General features: G+C 50.0%; 1 protein-coding gene across 2 annotated transcripts in view; it reads left to right on the top strand.

The window, feature by feature from the left end:
- The first annotated feature begins 2,700 nt into the window (after positions 1-2,700).
- Positions 2,701-17,184, top strand: part of LOC140187878 (Na(+)/citrate cotransporter-like) — a 41,062-nt gene continuing 26,578 nt past the window's right edge. For both annotated transcript variants that reach the window (XM_072243689.1, XM_072243688.1), the window contains exons 1-4: positions 2,701-2,813; positions 7,452-7,580; positions 9,514-9,650; positions 14,925-15,111. In XM_072243689.1, the coding sequence (XP_072099790.1) occupies positions 2,712-2,813; positions 7,452-7,580; positions 9,514-9,650; positions 14,925-15,111 (555 nt within the window). In that variant the 5' untranslated portion in view covers positions 2,701-2,711. The remainder of the gene's footprint in view (positions 2,814-7,451; positions 7,581-9,513; positions 9,651-14,924; positions 15,112-17,184) is intronic.

The raw sequence follows: 17,184 nt of genomic DNA, 5'->3' as shown, positions 1-17,184 counted from the left end.
GATTCCCCTCTCCCTGCCCCCTTCCCACTCTCAGTCCACAATAGAGATCCATATCAGAATCAGGTTTATCGTCACTCAAGCATGTCATGAAATTTGTTTTTTTTTGCAGGAGCAAGTACAGTGCAATATATAAAATTACTGCAGGGCTGTGCAAAAGGCTTCGGCACCCCAGCTATATATATATATATATATGCCTCAGACTTTAGTGTACATTAAAAGACATACAGTGAAGTACATCATTTGTGTCAAATCAAATCAGGAAGGATCATGCTGGGCCATGCCTCCAGAACCAACATAGCGAGTCCACAGCTTATTCACCCGAACTGGCACATCTTTGAAATGTGGGAGGAAACAGGAGCACCCGGGGAAAACCTAGGCCAACACAGGCAGGACAGACAACCTCTTTACAGACAGAGCTGAGAATTGAACCCCGATCGCTGATCGCTGGTGCTGTGACGTGCTGTGCTAACCACTACGCTACTGTGACACCCCATTGCTTCACTCACTGGATGTCTGACAGAATGGAAATATATCGGTAAATACTCTACTTCACAGATTGAGATTCTGGCCTGTACTCACTGGAGTTCAGAAGACCTCACAGAAACTTAGCAAATATTGAAAAGCCTCGATAGAGTTGACTTGCAGAGGCTGTGTCCAATAGTGGGGGAGTCTAGGACCAAAGGGCACAGCCTCCGAATAGAAGGGCAACCCTTTAGAACACAGGTAAATTTCTTCAGCTAGAGGCTGGTGAATCGGTGTAATTCATTGCCACAGACAGCTGTGGAGGCCAGGTCATTGGGTATATTTAAAGTGGAGTTTGATAGTTTCTTGATCAGTCAGGGTGTCAAGGTTTACAGGGGGAAGGCCAGAGAATGTGGTTGAGAGGAAAAATAAATCAGCCATGATAGAGTGATGGAGCGGACTCGATGGGCTGAATGGCCTAATTCTGCTCCTATGTTGTGTGGTAGTGACGTAGTTACACTTGCCTATAACAACACGAAAACAAACAAATATTAATTATAACTTACCTATAACTAATATAACTACGGTATTACTCCTACACAAAAACAAACAAAATTAGTCAATAGTTCTATATCACCTTGGTGTTGCTCAACAAGTTGGTTACTAAGTCTTTTAACCGAATGGTGTAACAACTTCCAGTTACTTTTTAGTTATGTTTAGATACCGAGTGAAACATTAATCATACCAACTGTGGGTCAAATGGGGAGTGGGAAGGGCATGGGGAGGGGAGGAGAGGAAGTGGGTGGAAGGAGAGGGGGATGAATAGGGGAGGTGGATGAGGACAGTATAGTCAGGTTGGGTGGGAGAGGGGTGGAGTGGGGCAGGTTGGGGTGAGCTGGGCTGGAACAGATTGGGTTAGGGATGAGAGGGGGTGGAATGGGCTGGTTTGGGGGTGAGAGGAGATGAGTTAGGGGGTGAGAAGAGGGGGGTGGGTTGGGGTGCAGCAGGATGATTGGGGTGAGCCGGGCCGCGCGGGGCATGTTTGGGTCGAGAGGGGGCACAGTGGAACAGTTGGAGGGTGAGGGGGTGGAGTGAGGCAGGTTGGGGTGAGCTGGGCTGGAACAGATTGGGTTAGGGATGAGAGGGGGTGGAATGGGCTGGTTTGGGGGTGAGAGGAGATGAGTTAGGGGGTGAGAAGAGGGGGGTGGGTTGGGGTGGAGCAGGATGATTGGGGTGAGCCAGGCCGCGCGGGGCATGTTTGGGTCGAGAGGGGGCACAGTGGAACAGTTGGAGGGTGAGGGGGTGGAGTGGGGCAGGTTGGGGTGAGCTGGGCTGGAACGGATTGGGTTAGGGTTGAGAGGAGGTGGAACGGGCTGGTTTGGGGTGAGAAGAGGCAGAGCGGGGGTGGGTTGGGGATGAGAGGGGGTGGAACGGGCTGGTTTGGGGGTGAGAGGAGATGAGTTAGGGGGTGAGAAGAGGGGGGTGGGTGGGGGATGAGAGGGGATGGGTTGGGGTCAGAAGGGGCAGAGCGAGTTGTGGAGGTGAGAGGGGGCAGAGTCAGGCGGGTTACGGGGGTGAGAGGGAGCGGGCGGGTTACGGGGTTGAAAGGGAGCGGGCGGGTTACGGGGGTGAGAGGGAGCGGGCGGGTTACGGGGTGCGAGGAGGCAGAGTCGGGCGGGTTACGGGGGTGAGAGGGAGCGGGCGGGTTACGGGGTTGAGAGGGAGAGGGCGGGTTACGGGGGTGAGAGGGAGCGGGCGGGTTACGGGGTGCGAGGAGGCAGAGTCGGGCGGGTTACGGGGTGCGAGGACGCAGAGTCAGGCGGGTTACGGGGTTGAGAGGGAGAGGGCGGGTTACGGGGGTGAGAGGGAGCGGGCGGGTTACGGGGGTGAGAGGGAGCGGGCGGGTTACGGGGTTGAGAGGGAGCAGAGCCGGGCGGGTTACGGGGGTGAGAGGGAGCAGAGCCGGGCGGGTTACGGGGGTGAGAGGGAGCAGAGCCGGGCGGGTTACGCACGGGGGTGAGAGGAGGCAGAGCCGAGCGCGTTGGGATGAGTTGGGATGAGCTGGGACGGAGCGCGGCGGGTGATGAGGATGAGAAGAGCCGGGGCGGGCGGGCGGGTCGGGGGGTTAGTAGGGCGGAGCGCGGTGCGTCTTGAGCCGACAGCCGGCTGCTCCCGCCCACCACCCGTTTATATGGGAAACCTGTCAGTGCGGTCGAGTAGTGCATTCGGTGGGGATCGGGCCAGAGACCATGTTGTCGTGCCTGAGACCGCCGCGGCGGTACCGCGACCCGCTGGTACTCTCTCTGCCCGTCCTGATACTGTTGCCGCTGGCCCTCGCCCTCAGGATGCAGGTGAGAGACTGATTATCCTGGGGCTCTGCGGCTCTGGGTTCCCCGCGACAAGTTTGGGAAACATTGCGGAAACTTTTCTCTTTTTTTGCGGGGGGGGCGCGGTGGGTTGAATTGGAGAGTTCGGAGTTGATCGGAATCCCTGGCCAGGTGAAGGATGGGGCGATACCCCTCCTGGGGTACTTTGCGCTCAACCTGAGCTACACCTTGGCTGCTTTCCCGTACCCCCGCGGTGTCGCCCCCTCCTTGTTTGGGAATGGGGTGGTGATATGGGCCTTTGGATCCCCTCTTCCGAAGACAGCAGTCCGGGAAACCTCCTGCCCCCGTCGAATGCTTCACCGGTATGGCCTTCGGAGGGTTGCGGGATGGTGCGAGTTAAAGATGCCCTAAACTCGGTAGTATGGGGGGTGGGGGGTGGAGAAGAGGGTGATCGAGTATTTAAAGGATTCTGTTAACAGCTTTGGGGGGAGGGGGAGGGAAAGGGTGAGGTGAGGTACGGAGGCTGAATGGTAGTATCAACTTTATTTGCCCAATGTATTTACAAACCTGAATGAATCCGCTGTGGCCAGGTGAGGTTGGACAGATAGTTTCATAGGTATCAGCTTGTGTGTGGAGTACCTCAGTGACCGTGATCAATTTCCACCCCACCCCACGCCAACTCCCTCAATGCTGGATTCGGGAGGGGGGACGGGGAGGGGGCACCTCTCATCCTTCCCCGACCGAGGGTAGTGACCCAAGACCACTCACTGGACGTGCTGTTTACATGTGGGGAGCGTTCGGTGTCTTCCAGGACATCCAACTTTCTCAAGTAAGACTCTAAACTACCACCCCACCACCACCGCCATCGACCCAACTGCTTTTGATCACGAAACCTCTTCACCCTAATGCGACCCCTCCCCCGCCTTTCCACAGAAGCCCCTGTTCCAGGGAAAAGGTCACCAAACTCGCCTCTCACCTACAGATTTCCCTGTAGATTTCTGTGTCCTCTACAGTGCAACCACATCCTTCCCTCCTGTAAGGTGCCTCCCCCCCCCCAGCTGTGAACCCACAGCTCCAGCAGAGCACCCCCCCCCCCGACCAGCTCTTACAAGCTACCCCTTCTGCCATCTGAAGCCCCCACCCTCATCACTGTCAACCCCACCGCCACTGTCCCTCTCACCGGGACACAGATGCGGTCAGGAAAAATCATGCGGACCCCACCCACCCTGCAATCTGCCTTTTCCAAAAGCTCCTTCCTGGAAAGAGCTACTACATCAAAAATGTCACAATATCTGAGAACTTTCCTCCCCCAGGCGGTTAATCCGATCAACCATTCTAGTTATTCCCCCCCCCACCCCCTCCATCTATTACCTCAGTCACTGCGCTGTAAACACATTCAACCGACACACCGTGGCAAATTCCTAGTACATGTAAATGTAACTCAGGGTCCACCTTGTCCTGTAACTAATAGAGTGGCCATTGAGTGTATGGTCGTGCTGTAGCGCATCCACTAAGTTTCGCTGTGTTGTGCGTTCAGAGGTGCTCTTCGGCACACTGATGTAAAGTGTAGTTATTTGATTTACTGTCACTTTCCTGTCAGTTTGAACCAGTCTAACCATTCTCCTCTGACCTCTCTCACTAACAAGATGTTTTCACCCACAGAAATGCTGCTCACTCGATTTTCTTTTTCTTTTTTGTTTTTCACACCATTCTCTGCAAACTCTAGAAGACAGTTGTACGTGAAAATCGCAGGAGATCAGCATTTTCTGAGATACTCAAACCTCCCCATCTGGCACCAATTCCACCGTCAAAGTTACTTAGATCACATTTCTTACCCATTCTGAACAGCAACTGAACCTCTTGATGCTTTTCTGCATTGAGTTGCCACCACATGATTGGCTAATTAGATATTTGTATTAATGAGCACTGGCCACTGAGTACATATAATGAATAAAATTGATCCTGCCCCTCCTCCTTACATTTAAGAAGTAGTCACTCCCTATCTTGCCTTCACCAATCCACCTCAACTCTCCCTGATTGATCGTTGCCTTTCTACTCGAAGGTGGAAATCACAACAACATGTTGGTGCTGAAAATCTAAACTAAGCACAAAAACTGCTGGGAATAGTCAGCAGGTCAGGCAGCATGAATGGGGAGGGAAAGAAATTAATGTTTCTCATTGAAGACCATTGTTCCCTCTCACTACATGAGTGCGTGGCCACAAGGTAACTGAAATGCTCCCGTGCATGTAACCTTTGATACCAGGAAGCTGGAATTTTAGATAATATTAATATAATTTAAAATTGTGCTAATATAATTTTGAACTCTATGTTAATATAAGTATGAAATACTGTACCTTGAAATTATGTTTATGAATATAATTCATAAATTTTCTAAATAATAAATGTATCACTACTTTGAAATATTTTAGAGCTTCAATGTATTTACATTGTGTTTCAAGTTGCAACAGTGTTACAAATTGTAACAATAACCACAGATTTCAAATCAATGCCAACGCCATCTAGTCAAAACATTTTGTTTTTGCCATTGTGCCTATCAGTTGTTTTGACTCCCTGACATCATTAAGTTGTATTGTGAGTCATGGTTTATGTTTGTTTGATATGCATATTACAAAAAAAACATCAAAAGTGCTGCACAGTGTAAATAAATAAACAGGTAGATACATAAATAAAATCCTGCTCAGAGCAATGATTAGTTCATGTAGCTGTAAAAATAAATAAAATAGAGGGAATATCTTTGAAGATCCTTTGTCAGAACTGGGCAGTTTTTATTTACAGTGAATGTGGATACTGTCCTAAGAAATAATCCAGTAATTTGATGTGCTGCTATATTTACACTAACTTGTAATTACTGAGCATCTCCCTGCTATAACATTAACAATCTTCCAGTTGTCTAGTACAACCTTGTAGTCTGGAAGGATGGAATAATGTTAATATAGGACATTGTAGCACTGTTCAGGCCCTTTGGCTTGCAATGTTGTGCTGACTTTTTGTCCTACTCTAAGATCAATCTAACTCTTTCCGCCCACATACCCTTCATTTTTCTGTCATCCATCTGTCTATCTAAGAGTCTCTTCAATGACCCTAATGCACCTGCCTCCACCCCCACCCTGGAAAGGCTTACCATGCACCCACCACTGTCGCTATGTTTTTTTTAAAAAAACTACCTTTGACATCCTCCTATACTTTCATCCAATCACCTTAAGATTATGCTGCCTGGTATTAGCCATCTCCACCCTGAGGAAAAAGTCTCTGGCTATCCACTCTATCTGTGCCTCTTATCATCTTGTACACCTCTGTCAAATCACCCCTCATCCTCCTTCACTCCAGAGAGAAAAGCCCTGGCTTACTCAACCTTTCCTTATAAGACATGCTCTCTAAATCAGGCAGCATCCTGATAAATCTCCTCTGTACCCCCTCTAAAGCTTGCACATCCTTCCTATAATGAGGCAACCAGAATTAAAAGCAATACTCGAGTGTGGTCTAACCAGGGTTTGGAAACTTTGAAATGTTTTTCCTTGTGTCCTCCTACAGCCTGGGATGTGTCTACCCAGGCCACACAAACTCCCCCACTGTTGCTCCCAGTTAACCTTTGCCAAATCACAGTAAAACTGGCCTTACCCTAACTTAAAACCTGATATTGACTCACTTTCAAAAACTCTACAACTCGTATTCTGTCTATCACAACTCTATCAACAGCAAAACCAGCCCTTTTCCCTCCCTCCTACCCACTCTCACACAGAAGCTTCCATCACCAGGACAGGCCACCTCCGGGCCTCCAGCCTCCAGCCCGCAGTCCCTGGCCTGGACTTGCAGACCCTGGGCCTCTAGCTCCCAGACACACCATTGGGCCTACAACTCATAGACATTCCTTCGCTGTCACTGGTTCTCCGTCCTGGATGCCAGAGGAGCCAGTTTGGGAACAGGGGAGCTGGCTTGACTGCAGACCGTGTTGCTGCCCACTACTTGGAGGCGTCAGAGTTGGTGCCTGAAGGTGGCACCAGTGGGAGATTATCTAGGACATCTCACTTGCGATAGCAAGACTCTGTTGTACAGCGATAACGTAAGTTGCCTCAGGCCTGTTCCCCTTGTTTGGTGGTGTGATAGGTGACAAGGAAGCTGTGTAGCCTCAGCTCTAATGAGGACTAGGCCTCAAGCCACAGGCTTGCCTGCTGCAGCAGACCGGGTGAGGAAATGCCGGAGGCAGAGCAGTATGGTGCCCATGTCAATAATTCACAAGGTTAGCCTAACCCTCTGTATACCCTGTGTAGTAGTACTCTGTATCCCCAGGGGAGGGCAGGTGTAGTTGACCCTAGAGATGTCATTGTGGACGTGATTGGGTCATCTATCAAACTTGGTCAGCACTTGCTGGAAGTGACAGAATGAACCTAAACAGAGCGTTTGTAATGAGCACCCGGATACTGCACTCTGGGAAACTGTTCTGCTTTTATTGACATTGGTTTCTTGTGTTGTGTGTTCTTTACTCTTTAAATAAACTCTTGGCTGAGTAAATTGACTTTCCTGGCTGTACAATCAGCTGCTTCCTAGAAGCACGTATTTCTTCCGTGATCCCCATCCAGTGTGCAGGGGGCAGAAAGGGAGGGGGAAGCGGAGCAGGGGTTCATGCCTTTCTCCTCTTACAGGAAGCCTACTGTGGATTCATTGTGCTCCTGATGGCTGTGTACTGGTGCACTGAGGTCATCCCGCTGGCCGTTACCGCTATCCTCCCCATCGTACTCTTCCCGCTGTTCGGAATCATGACATCTAAAGCAGTAAGTCTTATGATCTCACCTGACCAAAACCAATAATATCACCATAAGCTGATAATGAGGACTATAATGCTGTCAATTCAGGTTCTGTGTCTCAAAGGGTTGATATGGCTTTCTTTGAACTGTTCAGAAGCTGAATCAGGATTATTATCACTGACGTGTGGTGGAATCTCTTGTCTGTGGCAGCAGTACTGTGCAATACATAAAACATACTATAAGTTACTATAAGAAATGTATATATAAAATTTTAAAATACTTTGTGCAAAAATTGTGAGCATGAGATTCTGCAGATGCTGGAAATCCAGAGCGACACACACAAAATGCTGGAGGAACTCAGCAGGTCAGGCAGCATCAATGGAAAGGAATAAACAGTCGACGTTTTGGTCCAAGATCCTGAAGATCATTCAGAAAAGTGATGGTGGAGGGGAAGAAGCTGTTCCTGAATCACTGAGTGTCTGTCTTCAGGCTCCTGTACGGTAGCAATGAGAAGATGGCATGGCCTGTGTGGTAAGGGTTCTTCATGATGGATGCCATGGCCTTGAATATGTTCTTGATGCTGGGGAAATGAGTACCCATGGTGGAGCTGGCTGAGTTTACAACCCTCGACAGCTTTTTCCGATCCTGTGCAGTGGCCCCTCCACACCAGACGGTGATGCAACCCGTTAGAATGCTCTCCACATACATCTGTAGAAATTTGCCAGAGTCCTTGAGAGAAAGAGTTAGCATCCTGACTGGTTGCTCTGGGAGGGTAATTCGAATGCAAGGAGCTGCAGAGAGTAGTGGACTTGGGCCAATGCATCACACTCACAGCCCTCTGCACCATTGGGGTATCTACAGGAGACACTGCCTCAAGAAGGCACCATCCATCATCAAAGATCCCCACCCTCTGCGCCAGGCCATCTTCCCACAGCTCCCATTGGCAGGGGGTACAGAACCCCAAAGTCCAATGCCACCAGGTTCAGGAATAGCTACTTCCCTTTAACCATTCAGGTCTTTGAAGCTACTAGCACAACCCTGATCACTACCTCAGTAATAGCAACACCATGATCACTTTGCTCTAAAATGGATTTCTGTTGAATTTTAGTTCTGATGGTTTTCTTTCCTGTTAATTCTAGTATAATTTACTGCACTGTGTGAATGTCATGTCTCCGATGCTCTGAACCTGTGGTGCTACTGAAAACCAGTTTTGCGTTGCACCTGTGAGACCATGGAGTTGTATATTAGACAATAAATTGAGGTTTGCCTTGTGCTGGGCTTTAGTGGTTGCAATCAGCTTCAAGCTGCCCTCTGATCTCTGAATCTGGAGTACAGCCCATCGGCAGAGCCTTCCCAATGCTTTGATCAACCTCAGCCTAACACTGACGGTGTGCGGAGAACACCAGCTACAGTGCAACTTCCTGGTGTTTCACGCGTCCAGAACCCGCCACCAAGTGTAGCGGTGCTGCCACTGCTCCCAGCCTGCGCTGATGCCCACAGCCAGTCGTCAACTATACCAGCGGGCACTGCTGCCCATTGCCCACCACCAACTGTATCAACCAGCCATGGCAGTGTTCCAGTAAACTTGCCCATGGGGTTGGCACAGCTAGCCATCTGTGGGTCCTGGAAGTAGGCAGGCTGGGAGTTTCTCTGCGGGGCGGACTGCCTGCTGATGTCCTGGGGTATGCCACTGCCTGGGTAACCATGGAAAGGGAACATATGGTGTCCATGGGTACCACGGAGATGTTCTGGGACTACTGGGGATCTTTAACAGAGATGGGAACAATTGAATTTAGTCTGTGGTGACTGATGTTAGTCACTGTTATCTCGGTGTTGGTTGTAGAAAGTCTTTTGTAACACATGGATTTCTGTGAAAAAACAATGGTTGTGTGGACGATGTGTCTTTGGCATCGGAGAATGGCCTATCTCACCTGCAGTATCACTGTGTTTCCTGTTCAAGGTGTGTATGCAGTACATGAAGGACACCAACGTACTCTTCTTTGGTGGGTTAATGGTGGCCGTGGCCATCGAGACTTGGAACCTCCACAAGCGAATCGCACTGAGGGTGCTCCTCATCGTTGGAGTTAGACCAGCTCTGTAAGGTTCTTCTTTCAGTGGTTGTGCGGTGACTGTCAGACCATATGATATAGGAGCAGAATAAGGCCATTTGTCCCATCGAGTCTGCTCCATCATTCCATCAGGACTGGGGTTGAGAGGGAAAATGGATCAATCTCCTGCTTTCTCCCCACAACCGTTCATGCCCTGACCATCAAGAATCTGTCAACCTCTGCCTTAAACATACATAAAGACTTGGCCGCCACACTGCCTCTGGCAATGAATTCCACAGATTCACCACCTTCTGGCTCTGGCACCAGAATCCCTGGTGTTAAATGCAAATGGACGGCTGCTGCACCTTGGGATCAAGGTCACAACTGCTTGGATCTTCTGTTTGTGCTTGGGAGCGGGATGTGAGAGTAAGCTTGTTCTCAGCAGGAGGAGGTCAAGGGATGGAGAAACAGTCTTGCCTGATGTTAGATTGGTCCTGGAGTAGGCTAAAAGGTCAGCACAACATCATGGACCAAAGGGTCTGCTCTGTGCTGTAAAGTTCTACATTTAGTGACCTCTTCATTAGGTAACCTGCACACCTCATTAATGCAAATATCTAATCAGCCAATCATGTGGCAGCAAGCCAATGCATAAAAGGATGCAGACATGGTCAAGAGGTTCAGTTGTTGTTCAGACCAAATACAGAATGGGGAAGAAATGTGACGTAGTGACTTTGACCATGGAATGATTGTTGGTGCCAGATGGGGTGGTTTGAGTATCTCAGAAACTGTTGATCTCCTGAGAGCTTCATGATCAACAGTCTCTAAAGTTTACAGAGAATGGTGTGAAAAACAAAAACCACCCTGAGTGGCAGTTCTGTGGGTAAAATGGCTTGTTATTGAGAGGGGTCAGAGGAGAATGGCCAGGCTGACCGGAAGGTGATGGAAACTCAAAGGACCACATGTTATAAAAGTGGTGTGCAGAAGAGAGTCTCTGAACACACAACACAACAGGTTAAACCTTGAAGTGGATGGGCTACAGAAACAAAAGACCACGGACATGGACTCAGTACAGGAGGTACAGTGTCCACTGAGTGTATCTTCAACGTGGAGTGTGTCCCAGACAGTTGAAGGCTTGGACTTGGTGCTGTCAACCGCAGTGTGTACATAGCACCATTAGTGCAGTTACCACAGGAGAACCACAGAGCCTGGAAATCTGAAATGGAAAGTGCAGAGAGAAGCAGAATTAGTGATTTAGGTCAGAAAACTGTTGGCAAGGTTGATCAGTTAATTGGCTACTGCCTATCACCCCCAGGTGTGGAGGTGTGGAGGTGAGTGGTGTGGAGGTGAGTGGAGGTGTGGAGGTGTGTGGAGGTGAGTGGAGGTGTAGAGGTGAGTGGAGGTGTGGAGGTGAGTGGAGGTTTAGAGGTGTGGAGCTGTGGAGCTGAGTGGAGGTGTAGAGGTGAGTGGAGGTGAGTGGAGGTGTGGAGCTGAGTGGAGGAGTAGAGGTGAGTGGAGATGAGTGGAGGTGTGGAGGTGAGTGGAGGTGTGGAGGTGAGTGGAGGTGTGGAGCTGTGGAGCTGAGTGGAGGTGTAGAGGTGAGTGGAGGTGAGTGGTGTAGAGGTGAGTGGAGGTGTGGAGGTGAGTGGTGTGGAGGTGAGAGGTGTAGAGGTGAGTGGTGTAGAGGTGAGTGGAGGTGTGGAGGTGAGTGGAGGTGTGGAGGTGTAGAGGTGAGTGGTGTAGAGGTGAGTGGTGTGGAGGTGAGTGGTGTAGAGGTGTGTGGAGGTATGGAGGTGTAGAGGTGAGTGGTGTGGAGGTGAGTGGAGGTGTGGAGGTGAGTGGTGTGGAGGTGAGTGGTGTAGAGGTGAGTGGTGTGGAGGTGAGTGGAGGTGTGGAGCTGAGTGGAGGTATGGAGGTGTGGAGGTGAGTGGAGGTGTGGAGGTGAGTGGAGGTGTGGAGGTGTAGAGGTGAGTGGTGTGGAGGTGAGTGGTGTGGAGGTGAGTGGTGTAGAGGTGAGTGGTGTAGAGGTGAGTGGAGGTGTGGAGGTGAGTGGAGGTGTGGAGGTATGGAGGTGTGGAGCTGAGTGGAGGTGTGGAGCTGAGTGGAGGTATGGAGGTGTGGAGGTGAGTGGTGTGGAGGTGAGTGGTGTGGAGGTGAGTGGAGGTGTGGAGCTGAGTGGAGGTATGGAGGTGTGGAGGTGAGTGGTGTGGAGGTGAGTGGAGGTGTGGAGGTGAGTGGAGGTGTGGAGGTGAGTGGTGGAATCCAAGGAGCACTTGGTGGGGATGTGGGAGAATGCAGTATGATGGGTGCGCTTGATTTTTGCGATATGGAGCCACAGTCATTCTGCATGGGAACAGGCCATTCAGCCCAACTGGTCTACGCTGACCAAGGCAGTCCTATTTGTCTGCCTTTGGTCTATAATCTTTGAAACCTTAACTGCCTCAACTACTCACCCCACATAGATACCACCCTCTGGGTGAAAAAGTTGCCTTTGGATTCCTATTGAATCTCTCTCCCTCTTGCCTTAAACCTGTGCCCTCGACTTCCTTATTTCCTGGTCCTGGGAGAAACACTGTGTACGTTCACCCTAAGTGCAATACACACATTTCTGTAAGGTCATTTCCCATTCACCGACTCTCTCGGGGGTAAAGCCCAAACCTGTCCACCTCTCCATGAGCTCAGTCCCTCCAGTCCTGGCAGCACCTTTTTAAACTTTCTTCTGTTTTCAGTTTAAGAAAATATTCCGTGTATCATCATCGTCATCATTATGTGGCTGTTCTTGGCAAATTTTTCTGCAGAAGTGGTTTGCCATTGCCTTCTGGCTGTGTCTTTACAAGACAGGTGATCCAGCCATTATCAATACTCTTCAGAGATTGTCTGCCTGGTGTCAATGGCCGCATAATCAGGACTTGTGATGTGCACCGGCTGCTCATCTGACCATCCACCACCTGCTCCCATGGCTACACGTGACCCTGATCGGGGGCTAAGCAGGTGCCACACCTTGCCCAAGGGTGACCTGCAGGCTAGCGGAGGGAAGGAGTATCTTACACCTCCTTTGGTGGAGACATATCTCCACCTTGCTACCTATTTATATAGAAGGGTGTCCAAAACTGAACGCAATACTCCAAGGACGGCTTCACCAGCATGTTGTACAACCAACTTTTATACTCAGTGCCCCAACTGATGAACTTCAGTGTGCCACAAGTCACCTTCACCCTGTGACTCCCTGTCACTCTCAGGTTTCTCTGATCCACAACTCTCCCCAGGGTCCAGCCATCCACTATGGAAGTCCTTCCTGCATTTCACTTTCCAAGATGCATCCGAATTAAACTCCATCTGCCATTCCTTAGCCCACTTACCCAGCTCACCAAAATCTCCCCCAGTAATTTTTGATAACTACCTTCATTGTCCACTTTACCACCTAGGTCTTGGTATAGGCAGGAGGTGTACAGAGAAAGATTCATTTTATTTGTCACATGTACATTGAAATACATTGTGAAATCCATCATTCGTGTCAACAACCAACACAGTGCGGAGATACGTTGGGGGCAGCCCGCGAGTGCTTCCACCGTCAACGTAGTGTGCACACAACTTACTACAGCTTTGGAATGTGGGAGGAAACCAGAGCACCCGGAGGAGACGCATGTGATCATGGGGAGAACGCACAGAACCCTCACAGACAGCATCAGGAGTCAGACCCCAATCGCTGTCGCTGTAAAGCGTTACGCTAACTGCTACACTACCAGGTTGTCCATGTCCCAGTCTTCAGATTACAAAAGGGCAAGAGAAGGTTCATGAAAATGAGCCCAGAAATGAAATGGTAAATATAAGAGGAGCATTTGATGGTTCTGGGCCAGTACTCGTTGTAGTTTAGAAGAATGAAGGGGGATCTCATTGGAACCTATTGAATATTGAAATGTCTGGATAAAGTGGGTGTGGAGAGGATGTTTCCTGTAGTGGGGGAGCCTAGGGCCAGGGGCACAGCCTCAGAATACAAGGACATCTGTTTAGAACAGGGATGAGAAGTTTCTTTACCAGAGGGCGATGAATCTGGGGAATTCATTGCCACAGACTGTTGCTGTGGAAGCCAAGTCATCGGGTATATTTAAAGCAAAGGCCGATAGCTTCTTGATTAAGAGGTTGTCAAAGGTCGGCAGGGGATTGCAGTTTGGCAAACTCTTCATGGAGGGTGCTGGTCTCCGTCTCCAGCTGCTGCAGCTGACGCCTCAGGTCCTCGACCTCCTGCTCCATAACCTGATCCCGAGAATGAAGGGGTTAATATTTGAGAAGCGCTTGATGGCTCTGGACCTGAGCTTGCTGGAGTTCAGATGAGGGGAAATCTCACTGAAACCTGTCGAATATTGAAAGGCCTCGACAGAGTGGATGTGGAGAGGATGTTTTGTGTAGTGAGGGAGTCCTGGACCAGAGGGCACAGCCTCAGAATAGGTGGACGTCCCTTGAGGGATGAGGACGAGGGCTTTCTTCAGCCAGAAGGTAGTGAATCTGTGGAATTCGTTGCCACAGATGACTGTGGAGGCCAAGTCATTGGGTATATTTAAAGCAGAGGTTGATAGGAGGTTGTCAAAGGTTACAGGGAGAAGGCAGGAGAATGTGATTGAGAGGGACAATAAATCAGCCAAGATGGAATGGCAGAGTAGCCTCGATGGGCTGAATAGCCTATTTGTCTATGTCTTATGGCCTTGATGATCTGTTTCTGTGCTGTATCTCCCTTTGACAGAGAATCGTTTCCATTCCCAGTTACGATGCCCTTGAACCCGAAAGCTTTGGGCTGTGCTCCCTGCATAGACACTGCCTGACTGGAATTCTCGGCTCCCATTTCCCCTGCGGAGTGGGCGGTGGGGGTGGTTTGTTGGAGCAGTGGACAGGGCTTCAGTGGGTGAATGTGCTCACAGGAGGGCCAATGTCTTCAACTGGGTTTGTGTCTGATAGGGGTTTATAAGATAACAAGAGGCATAAATACTGTCGGCAGATACAAATACTATCTTACTCCCAGGGCTGCAATGTCTAATGCCAGAGGGCATGCATTTAAGGTGAGAGGGGGTAATTTCAAAGGAGGTGTGATGGGTAAGTTTTGTTTTACAGAGGGGTAGGTGCCTGGAATTCGCTGTCCGGGGTGGTGGTAGAGGCAGATACATTAGAGATCTGAGGGATGTTTAGGTAGGCATGTGAATGTGGGCCTTGTGTAGGCAGGAGGGATTAGTTCGCCATTTGATTACTAATTGAATTGTTTCAGCACAACATTGTGGGCCGAAGGGCCTGTTTCTGTCCCGTGCTGTTCTATGTTTGTCTCTCCCCCCCACTGCAGGCTGATGATGGGTTTCATGGGCACGACTGCCTTTCTCTCCATGTGGATCAGTAACACGGCGACCACCGCCATGATGGTGCCCATCGCCCAGGCCATGCTGGACCAACTCAGTACCGTGGTCGCGGAGCCAGGGAGTGAGCGGACCGCCAGCGACGTGGAGCTGCAGGAAAGGGGCGCCGACTCTGAGGTGCACGGGGCAGGTGTGAGGTCCCGATGGGTGGTCTGCAACAAACCCTCTTGTCTTTCTGTTTTAGAAAAATACTTGTATAACAAATTACATCCACAGTACTGCAATAAATACACAGAAACACGGAAAACCCTCCGAAAAGCAATGGAGACGGCCCAGTCCATCATGGGTAAAGCCCTCCCCTCCATTGAGCACATCTACATGAAACACTGTTACAGGAAAGCAGCATCCATTATCAGGGACCCCCACCACCCAGGCCGTGCTCTCTTCTCACTGCGGCCTTCAGGACGAAGGTACAGGAGTCTCAGAACTCACACCACCAGGTTCAGGATCAATTATCAACCCTCAAATCATCAGGTTCTTGAACCAGAGGGGATAACTTCACTTGCCCCATCACTGAAATGTTCCCACAAACAACAGACCCTTCATCTCACGTTCTCATTATTTATTGCTTGTTTATTATTATTATTTCCTATTTCAGTATTTGCACTTTTTGTTGTTTTTTGCACACTGGGTGAACTCCCAGCTGGTGTGATTCTGTTATGGTTATTAGTCTGTAGATTCATTGAGTACACCCGCAAAACAACGAATCTCAGGGTAGCTTACGGTGACATATATGAACTTTGATAATGAATTTATTTTGAACTTTGACAATATCGATGACCAACACAAACACTAACACGCACCAAGTTAAATTAACTCTTCCTATCCCTATCCAGGATATCATTTAACACACACAAAGTGCTGGAGGAACTCAGCAGGTCAGAATCTTGTGCGTTTAGGATGGTGTTTATCCCCTGCCATCCCAGACCACTTCTGTGGTACTCTGTCTTCCCTCTGCACGGTTGCCCGGGCACGGACATGCCCTGGGAACCAATCTTGCCAGCCCCTGCAGCAGGGGCCCAGGGATGGGCTGGCTGGAGCACGGCCGATCTTTGGTGGTCAGTTTGACCCCACTGCCTTCCCCTGACCCCCACCCAAGTCTCCCGCCATGGCCCGAGCACCTCCTGCTAGGATGAGGCCAGAGCTGCCTGACGCAGTCGAATAGCCAGCCCACGTTGACATCAGGCACAGCCACTCCGGGTGGGAAAATATTCCCACGCGCCAATTATCATTCCATCATCTTCCTTAGTAACTGCAGGTGTCCAGCTTTGTTGCTGGGAGCCGGGATCGGGGGCAGTGGGGAGGAGGGTCACTGGTATGCTTCTACACTGCAACTCGTTCCATTCAAGTGAGGTCCAGCAGAGATGTGTAATGTGGTTGAGGAGGGATAATAAATCAGTCGTGATGGAATGACGGAGCAGACTCAATGGGCTGAATGGCCTAATTCTGTTCCTATATCTTATAGTCTTATCCCCCATCCCAGTATCTCTTCCCACGACACAGCTTCCAGCCAGAGGACCTGTTTTTGGGGTCTGGCGTTTGTCCAGTAAACCGTGTGCTCTGCTGTAGGGCTGAGTGAAGGGGAACCAAGAAGAATGTTGGGGGAACTCAGCAGGTCAGGCAGCATCTATGGAGGAGAATAAACAGTCGAGTTTCAGGCTGACACTCTTTATCAGGACTGGAAAAGAAGGGGGAAGAGGCCAGAACTGGAAGGTGGGGGGTGGAGGGAAAGGGGAAAGGGGTACAAGGAGACCAGGTGGGGGGGGGGAATGAAGTGAGAAGCTGAGAGATGATGGGTGGAAAAGGTAAAGGGCTGAAGAAGAAGGAATCGGAGAGGAGAGGAGAGTGGACCATGGGAGATAGGGAAGGAAGAGGAGAACCAAAGAAGGGTGATGGGAAGTGAGGAGAAGAGATGGGATGAGAGGAATCAAAATGGGGAATGGAAAAAGAGCATGGGGAGGGTGGAGAAATGACCAGAAGTTGGAGAAATCGATGTTCATGCCACCAGGTTGGAGGCAACCCAGATGGAGCATGAGGTACTGCTCCTCCATCCCGAGGGTGGCCTTATTGTGGCAGAACAGGAGGCCATGGATTGGTATGTTGGAATGTGAATGGGAAGTCGAATTCAAATGGGTGCCTGCCTTTCCTGGCAGGTGAAGTAAAATTGCTTGACTATGCTATTCCCCAATC

Source organism: Mobula birostris, chromosome 25 (assembly GCF_030028105.1).
Source record: "Mobula birostris isolate sMobBir1 chromosome 25, sMobBir1.hap1, whole genome shotgun sequence".
NCBI classification, from domain to species: Eukaryota; Metazoa; Chordata; class Chondrichthyes; order Myliobatiformes; family Myliobatidae; genus Mobula; species Mobula birostris.
The sequence above is the reverse complement of the archived record's forward strand: the minus strand, read 5'-3'. Positions and strand labels throughout refer to the sequence as shown.